The 10,440-nt window shown below is 38.8% G+C and overlaps 1 protein-coding gene and 1 long non-coding RNA gene across 2 annotated transcripts in view; one reads left to right on the top strand and one right to left on the bottom strand.

The window, feature by feature from the left end:
• The first annotated feature begins 958 nt into the window (after positions 1-958).
• Positions 959-10,440, top strand: part of LOC107094234 (caytaxin-like) — an 11,471-nt gene continuing 1,989 nt past the window's right edge. The window contains exons 1-9 of the mRNA XM_015389747.1: positions 959-1,276; positions 5,837-5,943; positions 7,421-7,476; positions 7,549-7,776; positions 8,082-8,240; positions 8,417-8,519; positions 8,730-8,861; positions 9,000-9,086; positions 9,287-9,385. Coding sequence (XP_015245233.1) covers positions 5,867-5,943; positions 7,421-7,476; positions 7,549-7,776; positions 8,082-8,240; positions 8,417-8,519; positions 8,730-8,861; positions 9,000-9,086; positions 9,287-9,385 — 941 coding nt within the window. The 5' untranslated portion in view covers positions 959-1,276; positions 5,837-5,866. The remainder of the gene's footprint in view (positions 1,277-5,836; positions 5,944-7,420; positions 7,477-7,548; positions 7,777-8,081; positions 8,241-8,416; positions 8,520-8,729; positions 8,862-8,999; positions 9,087-9,286; positions 9,386-10,440) is intronic.
• Positions 2,032-10,440, bottom strand: part of LOC107094236 — a 24,633-nt gene continuing 16,224 nt past the window's right edge. Inside the window, exon 3 of the long non-coding RNA XR_001481666.1 lies at positions 2,032-2,461. This is a non-coding gene — a long non-coding RNA (uncharacterized LOC107094236). The remainder of the gene's footprint in view (positions 2,462-10,440) is intronic.

The raw sequence follows: 10,440 nt of genomic DNA, 5'->3' as shown, positions 1-10,440 counted from the left end.
CAAACCCAACAACACCCTGAGAAAAAACTGTTTCACCCCAAAGGATAACCAAAAAGTCTTCACTACACCGTTTAGTGTAGTGAAGACTGCACAGACCTTTACATTGGAGAGACCAAGCAACCGCTACACGGTTGCATGGCTCAACACAGGAGGACCAACTCCTCAGGACATGACTGAGCTGCTCACCACCCCTGAAGGCTAAAGGACACTTGTTTGAGGACAACAACATCCATATTCTGGCCAACAAAGAAAGATGGTTTGAGAGAGTGGTTAAGGACGCCATCCTTGTTAACCTGGCTTCTGAATCTTCAGGTGGCTTTGCCTCAGACTTAAGTCCTTCACTTAAGGTTGGACTTTAAAAACATACATTTATATATTTCGTTTCCACAATCACGCTTACAACCCTTCTTAGTATGACAGCTTTATTCCTAGCCCAGGTTAATGATATTCACTTTGACCACTGGATCCCTCTAAGTACCTTTTAGGCCTGGGGGGCCACTGCCCTTTGATACTGTGCATTGCATTCTACATTTCTTACCTCTATAAATGTGAACCTTCCAGGGTAGTAAACTTGCTCAGATATACACTTTCAATATTCAACATTTTTCTAAACATATATCCATGGACTGTCACACAAATATCCCAAATACTTAAAAGTCATACAAAGACAGACTATAAATACTTCAACATTTTTCCGAGATAATCATTAAACATTGTGACAGAGCAAAAACTGTGGGTGTTTGCACATGTATTGGTGGTTTGTTTTGGCTTGCAGTACTTTGGTGTAGCACAAGACATTAGGATGATTAGAATATTCAGAAATTTAATTTTTACCAGTATTCAGTGGAAAGAGAAGATCAATATGTTTTTGCTAAAAAACATGGTCAGTTTGTTTAAAGCACTACTGTGTGTTTACCATCTTTACACAGAGCCCAGAGCAGCTGTATAGGAGGTGGGAGAGCAAGAGAGGAAGCACAGATGAGAACAGCGTCACAGACAGCAAGCAAGGGGAGAGGAGGTGAGTTCATATGGAGGAGGAGTTTGACAGAGAGGCAGGGAGCCTGTGATAGACCGTGAGAAAGAACAGGAGAGAGATAGAGGCTGTGAGTGAGGGAGGAAGATGCTGTTGCCAGGGAACGAGGCTGAAATAGCTGGAACTATCTTTTACAGTTTGGAAGAGGAAAAAGAGGCAGTTAAAGATGGATACAAAATGGAGTAAATTGGAAGAAAACAGGTGGTCCTGATCACGGACAGCATCACAGAATCGAAGGAAAAGGTACGTCGCTATGATTACATAAGCATCAGAACACTGCTCCCATACGGCTGACATCATCCAAAAGGATTAGAGCCCGGGGGCTTTAGTGTTAGCAGGCGAAGGAAGATGAGGAGGGAACAGAGGGATTCAGCAGAGAAAAACAGAGGCAAAAAGTGAGAAAAAATAAAATAGAGGGATCGACATGCTGCATGTTAGATACAAAGAGTTAGGATAATCTTTATTTCCAGAATCCAGTCCAGGGTCTGCTGGATTAAAAATTAATGCACTGTGATGAAACCATCTGACTCTCTTCATTTTCTACACAGGAAAACATATCTTGCCTTCATTGGCTTCATTAGTAAGAACAGGAGCTAGGCAGCTTCCCTAAAGACAGGAGAGCTCCGCCTGAAAATGTAAACAGCGATGAACCTCACCCACCAATTTTAAGGAGGGGCAAGTGAAGCAAGGCAGAGTCATCAGAGGAGAACAACACCGATATACTTTATAATGTGAGTGTTTTTTAAATATAGTGTTGCACCGACACCATTTTTCGGCCCCAATACGATACCTGGCTGTGCAGTATCGGCCGATACCGATACCATACCGATACCATCTGTTTGAAATTGATGTGTGTGTGTATATATGAAGAACTGCATACCACTTGGATGTAAAATAATGCTAAGCTAATACAAAGTGAATCCAGTAGAACTTTTTATTGCCTACCTGGAACAGGTGACAATAGTTGAATAAACATTTGGCTCTCAAAATGGTATTGGTGCCCTATTTGTTGGTACTCGCCAATATCAAAACCACCATTGTAGTGCTGGATTGGTGCTCCGTCCGATACTGGTATCGGTGCAACGCTAATTTAATAACATTTTTATCCCAGAGGTTCTGAGTTCAAGTCCCAGTCCCAAAAACTGCCACTCCGTGTCCCTGAGCAGGACCCTTAACTCCATACTGCTCGCAAGGCGCCGCACAATGGCAGCCCACTGCTCCCCAAGGGAATGGGTTAAATGGACAGAGTGAATTTCGTTGCTTTGTTCTTGTGACAGTGCGATGACAATATAGTTGAATTCAATGCATTCAAAGAGACAGCACAGAAGTAAGAATGATTTTTAATGAAATTACTAAAAGCATCCATCCGCCTGTCCGTCCATCCATCTTCTCTCATTTTATCCATCAGGTTCACAGTGGGGCCAGTCCCTATATAAAAAAATGACAAATAAAAAAAGCTGTCATATGTGAACACTGTGAATATACTGTATATATTCCATGCACCTTTTTCTTCCTTTGGCACATTCTTCTTCTTTGACTATTTTAGCTGATGTACATTTTTCTACTGTGAGATCAATAAAGTCAATCATCGGTTTCTATGTGTGAAAGGTGGGGTACACCCTGGACAGGTCAACAGTCATTTGCAGAGCAAAACTTTCTTTAAAAAGCCACTGACATGTACGGAAAAGCATAAAACAAAACTTTCTGAGCACAACAACCAAGAGGATGATTATGCTTCAAAGAACATATCAACTGGTCATTGTTGACATGTGTGTCTCACGCAGAGTTTCTAGATCATCAAAAATAATTGTCTGTTTTTTTCACTGCGCTTTTCTTTTAAGCCAACTCTACCTGTTGTTTTTAGGCTTTAAAAAGAGAAGAACACCACGGAGAACATGTCTAGCTGTAAAGCTAGATCTAATGATAATATTTTTAAATCTTTCAAAAAATTCTCACCAAAATCTAGATATGTTTTATTCATAAAAGGAAGTAGTTAATGTCATAAAGTTTTAATAAATGATCAAATAAATGCCTTTGATCCTGTATTGTTGTTTGTTTTGTTTTTTTAGATCATGCTGCCAAGGATTCCCAAAGATCTCTCCCTTCTTATCTTGTGATAAAAACACATTGTGAAAGCTGAGTCTGTCATCAATAATTACATCTAGGTTAACTTTAATCCTGAATGAGCCTTCAAAGCTGCAATCCAATACAAACACAGCTTTCAAGTGGGGATTCTGCTGTACTGGTTTTCAAAGGCAAGGAACCTGTCAGGAAATAAACCTGTAAACAGTCTTCCGCTACAGTTTGCTTTGCCTCTCTTTCATATTCTGGTTGGGACAAAGGAAAAGGCAGCCCTGCCATCTGGATGCAAATCCTCACCAACTACATGCCGCTGCATCCTTACTTTGAGTCTCAGATGTTTACTGAATGAATAAGCAAGGCTTTGAAAGTAAATCTAGACAGACTAAAAACTTGTTATGTCAGGATATTTATATGATTTTGTGAATGAAAACATTTTATATGTGGTTATTAAAAAACGCTGGGACTTGCTTATGGCTTGAATCAATCTATTTTTTATTTTCCAATCCCAGCAGAACCCACTTTTTTCCACAAAAATAGATCTGTCTGAACCAAATCAGTTCCATCCCAGTGGACTAATGGGCTGTGGTGATGTCTGTTAGATAAATTCAGGTTGGAAACAAGGTTTATTTGTGCAGGAAAATCACTTTTATGGATTTGCTCTATTTGCCTTGACTGCTACTTGCATGGCGGGCTGCAATAAATGATTTAAACACAGACAGTCTGCAGCTGTACAAAAATAAATCAGAAATAGAATTTAATGCAATAGATGCAGCCTGTTGTTTTGGTTACGTGGATGCACACATGAGCTGACTGTGTAGCCTTCAGGGAATAGCTGCTGTATGAATAAGCCAGTGTTTTATTTTAGTCTCCTTCCCGGGGGATGCTGGGGTCAAAAATCCACTCGGATTGGGTGTTATGCTTTCCTCTAATGAAGTAATTGGAACTGTGTTAGAAATTGACGTGTTCAGCATGCCCAAGCTGTTATCAGTCCAAAGAGGTCTTGGTAACGCAAGTCTCCAAATACATAAATAGTTTTCAACTAAATATCTGCTGCCTTTTTTAATGTATTCATATACAACTTTTCATGGATTTGATGAGGGCTAATTCATTTCATCAATGCATTTTGTTTGCTTGGAGTACTGTGGTAGAATAGGGTGCTGGGGTAATTTTAAGGCCATCTGAGCAGTGAATCTCCAGAGCAGATCTGTGTTATCATTATTGTTATAAAGTTAAGCTTGGTTTTTAATACACGCTGGTTCACTAATCCCTCAGTTAATGGACCTAAAGGATTTATCTCACAGTCTAATTGTGGGGAAAAGGCTACTTGCTTCATGCACATAATTTTCTACTGCTTGAATCTTAAGGTCATGTTCTTCAGAAACTCTGGACCAACAACCAATGTAAAGAGATAGAGATGAGAATCAGCTCCTCTAAATTTGCTGCTTCAGTCTGTTATGGTGAATTTGCTGGTGAAATTTACCTAAATATTCTTGCAAAATATGGGTAATGACCAAGAGAATAATATCTCTGATACAAAGGACTGCAATAAGCTTTCTCGTCTTCACAGTCATCTGCAGGGTATTTCAGCATAGGTGCTGCTCAACATTGAACAGAGTCAGTTGTTGTTGGTTTGGGGATTTGGGATTCAGGCTTACTAACACTCAACAGCACCTTTCAAACAGAACAAATGATGTTTTGCACAAGCATTGCTTACAAGGAGAGACATCTGAGGCTCAGTTTTAGGCCCTGTTCTATTTTCAGTTTTATTTATTTTTTTACATATTGGAAAGAAAAAGTTCTGGGCTAAAAGCCATCTTTACACAGAGGATGCAAAACTTTATCTATTTGGCTCTTCTTTAGTTCAGGCTGTAGTTTAAACAGCCTCTCAGCTGCCAAAATATAACTGTATGCCTTCAAGTTAATTCTCAATGAGCTGATTTACTCATCTGTGCTGTTCAAGCTTCTTTAGACACCACCATTTATGTAGCAGCTAAAATAGCACATTTTTCAGGATATATATACTTAAAGTGTTTTGAATTTTTTTATAAGGTCTCCCAAGGCTCAATTTTACACCTTATTTTATTTTGCAGTAATAATTCAAGGATATCTTTAGCTAACATGCTGTTTTATGCAGATGATACCTTATGTTGCTCTATGAGCTTTAATGTAGGTTACTGTCATGCCTTAACCATAAAATGATGACCATGTGTGATACTGGATGTGTCAGTGAATTGTTAAAAGTTTGACCTTAATGGGAATTAAGTTTCTGAATGTCATGTTCCAGATATTGTTTCAGAGGAATTCCCTCTTTGTTTTAAAAACGTTCCTGGATTGTAACAGTCTTAAAAATGGATTATGGTAATGTAACATTACTTACATGAATTTTATTTCATTTGCAATATTGTTATGTAAATTCTGTCCACTACTCTGATTAATGTTTTAGTTTAACAAAAAGGCTGCTGCTACACAGAACAATCTACTTGATTATCTAGTTTCAATGTCAAACCTAAGGAGACATTATAACTAGTATGTTTAATGTACGAAAAAAGCAGCCCTCAGGTTGCCATCTCTCCAGAGTAGGCTATCCAGACGTTTTACTAACCCTAACTACTATATCTGATTTTGCCGCCTGGATAATTAAAGTTGATTTAAACAGGGTGTTTTAAAGCAGCATTTTATGTTAAGTGTTGATGAGTTATTCCATCTTTCTGTCATTCAAAGTGAGCAGAGGCCCTCAAAACCTGCAGGAAAATGGGTACAGCAGAAGTCACTTTACGCATGGACAGCATGGACGTCAAGGACGAGTGGCAGGATGAAGACTTCCCCAGGTATCTGTTAGTATTAGAGGAAGGTTCAGAGTTTGTTTTCTCAGTGCGCCAGATTTGTGTGCCGCTTGAGGAAAACAGGTTGGGTCCAGATGGAAAATTAGTCATGTGTGAGATACTGAAGGGGAACAGGTGTGTTCTTTCCACTATGCCGTCACATGTGGGGACTGTATCATGTCAGGATATAAAATAGCAGCTGGCAGAGAGTAAAAAAGAGTTCGATATTGACCTGCAATGGAAAATGTGTGCTATATTATATTATATCATATCAATTGTTTGAGAATGAACTATCTCATATAAAGAAAATGCCTACAAGTTTGAAGAAATATTGTTTTGTTTATTGACCAGCAAGCAAAAAACAGTGTAAAAAATCTGTATACTTCACAATGCACAACTCTTTAGTCCTCCCCATGGCCGTGCTTCAAGTTAAACTTCTGTCCCTTCCCTTAGTACCATTCATCATTCATTCCACTTGGATCAGTTTTCCAATCCATTTTTGCCAAAAAATATCCCCACAGCATGATGATGCCACTGCTATGCTTCAATGTTTTGATATCATTCTTGTTTTTGGTTTAGACCCCGCAACTTGTCTTCATTGGTTGCTGAAAAGTAAAATTTTTGTCTCCACTCATCAAATATGCCTTTTTTGCAACTAAAAATATGCCTTCTCATTTCTAACTTAATCTAATGGCTTTTTTTCGGGGGTTCGTTCATTAAAGCGCAACAGTTGAGTTGAATGCAGGAGTTGGCATTATAATTAATGCCTTAAGAAGCCTCCTTATGGTTGGGAACACATTGTAAACCACTTTTTGCAGATACAGCTTCAGTAGTTTTGGATGATATCTTTTCATACTTTGAGGTATTTAAACCAAAAAAAGTATTTTTTTTCTCTCATCTGATCAAACCAACTTCTTCTTAAGTTTTACTGTCCCCATATGGCAAACCTCAAACTTCTTTTGACTTCCTTGTATTAGTATTCAATAACAAACCCTTGTTTATGGTTATGGAATACGTCTTTGCTTATAAAGTTAAAAAGTTATGAATTAATTTTCGAGGCAATGAAACAACCTCAAAGGTACAAAACTCTCACCTCTACAACTACTTGTCTATACTTGTTGTGCTTTGGGTGTGATTGTGTGGGAATAAACTCTTTCAAGCTCGATTTGTGGGAGTAATGAGGGTTGGATTACAGTAGCAACAGATAGTATATCTGCAATGTACCAACATGCAGAATGAGAAAATGACATCAACACAGGTGTTCACAGCATAATTACCACAGGGAGGTTTGTAATCTCTAGTGTTTCTTTCTTAGACAATAAATATTCTAATTCTGTGTCACTAAGTCATACAAAGGTATAGGTAAAAAGTTACAAATGAAAGTATTTCTATTTTTTTAAGTAAATAAAAATTATGTTTAGGTGGAAGCAGGGCATATATATAGATGTATGAATTTATCATTTTACATATGCTCTGTGTGCAGGCCACTGCCAGAGGATGGAGATGTCAACTCATGTGGCTTAACTGACACCAGAAGCAGTAAGTAAAGTCAGTAACACGTTTTTGATTGTATAGCTTAAAATGTTAACTTTTAACTGCCTACTCTCACAGATCCTCCCACCAGTCTGAATGTGGGAGAGTCAATCAACAATAGAATGCGTCGCACACTGGTAGCCCCCGAGATGAACCTGTCCCTGGATCAGAGCGAGGGCTCTGTTCTCTCTGACGACTTCCTGGAAACGCCTGATGACCTGGACATCAATGTTGATGACATTGAGACTCCAGATGAGACCGACTCACTTGAGTTCCTGAACAACGGCAATGAGCTTGAGTGGGAAGGTCAGAACAAAGGAATATTTAGATCAGGACTATTCAACAGGTTCCTTTTTCATACAGCCCCTCCTAAATTATTGGGGGTAGTGCTTTGTATGGTCAAAATAATATTAATCCAAAGTTACAAGGAATGAAAGAAAAGCTACATTGTTAAAATGTCATGTATTAAAGGGTTTTATTCTTTAATAATACCGATGCCCATTTAAGCAAATTGTTTGTAGACATTTTACAAACTGTATAAATATAGATAACTACTTAACAGTCTGCAGCTGCTTGACTTCGCCCTGTTTTGTTAATTTTTTCTTCTTTAGATGACACTCCTGTGGCCACAGCCAAACGTCTTCCAGGTGAAGGTGAAGATGAGAGAGACTCCTCTGGTCGTCTGTGGCGAACAGTGATAATCGGCGATCAGGAGCAAAGGATTGACATGCAGACCATTAGACCGTACCTGCGAGTGGTCACCCATGGAGGTAAGCTACTGGTTTTTAAATTTGAGTTAATAAAGAACAGACAGGTGACTCAGAAGAAAAATCGAATAGAGTTTGACCCTAAATCATCAAATCAAAGCACCAAACATATGACGTTGCAATAAAACCCAAACTACAGAGAAAATCAATGTCTACATTATGTCTTCCTTTCTTTTCAGGTTATTATGGTGAGGGTCTGAATGCCATCATTGTGTTTGCGGCCTGCTACCTCCCTGACAGCAGCTGTGATGACTACACATACATCATGGAGAATCTCTTCCTGTAAGTTCCTACGATTCCTTACGGCAACATGCTTCATCCTCTGACCCATCTTGCATCTCAATTACTTCTATTTTATTTCTTTAGGTGGATGAAAGTAAAGTAAAAACATCAAGTTCATGCTGTGAAATTGGCTCAGAGACTAAGCAAAAAAAGGAAGAAAAAACAAGAAAAGTTGATTTAAACTTAAAGTCTTATCTGCTCTCTTGTCAGGTATGTTGTTAGCAGCCTGGAACTGCTGGTGGCTGAAGATTATATGATTGTTTACCTGAATGGAGCAACTCCTCGCAGGAAGATGCCGGGAATAAGTTGGCTAAAGAGATGCTACCAGATGATTGACAGAAAGTAAGAAAAATACCTTCATCATAGAAATTAAACTGGAGATACAGCCAAAGTAAAATAAATCATGATTTGTTAATAAACAAAAAGAAAAGTAATAGTAGCAAATGGGAGCTCATTTATCTTTTATCTTTTTCTTTGCAGACTGAGGAAAAACCTCAAGTCTCTGATCATTGCACATCCAACATGGTTTATCAGAACTGTTCTTGCGATCTCAAGACCTTTTATAAGGTTGGATATATCTACTGTCAGTCATTCTACTTTTAGCGGATATTCACCTCTAATCTAACAAGAATACTGAATAATATGTCTATAAAAAAACATATCTTGGGTAAAACTGATTGTTTAAAGTTAACATATCTATATGTTGTATTATATATCTATATAAGATTATTTCTATGATTAATTTGACTTGTTGATGGTTTCCACAGTGTGAAGTTCATGGATAAGATTCGATATGTTCACACGCTGGAGGAGCTTAGTCACATCATCCCTATGGAGCATGTACAGATTCCTGAATGTGTTCTGCAGTAAGTCTTCTCTACCACCAAGGGTCACTGTTGAGATGCCACACAGGTCTTTCATAATCGCAACGGCCATACACAGGCAGGAGAACATGAATGAATGAAGCAACTTTAATTTTTGTTTAAACATCACAACCCTTGCATTTTTATAAAAAACAGACAATTCCTACAACACATGACAAACATTCAGAGAATATGTAACTGATGATTTTACAGAAAGAAACAGCCTTAAGTCAAATTGCTTCTTTTTTCTTCCCTTCTATAATTCAATTCAATTCAGATTTATATAGCGCCAAATCACAACAAATGTCATCTCAAGGCACTTTACAGTTCACCAGATCATACAGTCAAATTGATTCAAAGTTTTCTATCTAAGGATTGCATCAACTTATTGACTCAAAGGCAATCCCTCACACTAAGCATCCCCGTAGCGACAATGGAGAGGAAAAACTCCCTTTTAACAGGATGAATCCTCCAGCAGAACCAGGCTCAGTGGGAGCAGACATCTACCGAGGCCGACTGGGGTTCAAGGAGACAGAAGCAGTCATACAGAAAGAGGCAGAGATACAAAAGGCAACTGTAAAAGGCGGCCCCGTTCAGCAAACACGCAGCCAGGCAGACCAGCTCTGAGCCAGCTCCCATGTCAGAGGATGAAGAGAGCACATCCAGTTAGTTGCAGTTAGAGAAACAGGACCACACTGGAAAACAGGCAGATCTCTAACATCTACAGTATAAACAAAGGTGTTGGTGGCGGCACCACAGCTGATATTTCTCTCCAGGGTGGTGTCACAGCCAAACAGGAACAGACCAGATGAAGCTATTATGAGAAAAAGCAGAGAGAGCATAACGTTATAGACTGAACTAACAGATTCTGCAGAGTGGGAAAATAGAGATGGAATGAAGCAGAATGATGAAAAAGGGGTCCCTATGTCCTCCAAAAGTCTAAAGGCTGATTTATACTCAGAAACCAAGTCCTCTGCGTATGTGCTGCAGTGAACAAAAATGTGCCCCCGCCACTGCCGTAGACACTCTGGTGCACCTCTCCAAAAATTGTAGGTGAC

Source organism: Cyprinodon variegatus, unplaced genomic scaffold (genome assembly GCF_000732505.1).
Source record: "Cyprinodon variegatus isolate N-32 unplaced genomic scaffold, C_variegatus-1.0 Scaffold471, whole genome shotgun sequence".
Classification (NCBI taxonomy): Eukaryota; Metazoa; Chordata; class Actinopteri; order Cyprinodontiformes; family Cyprinodontidae; genus Cyprinodon; species Cyprinodon variegatus.
This window is presented reverse-complemented; position numbering and strand designations above follow the sequence as displayed.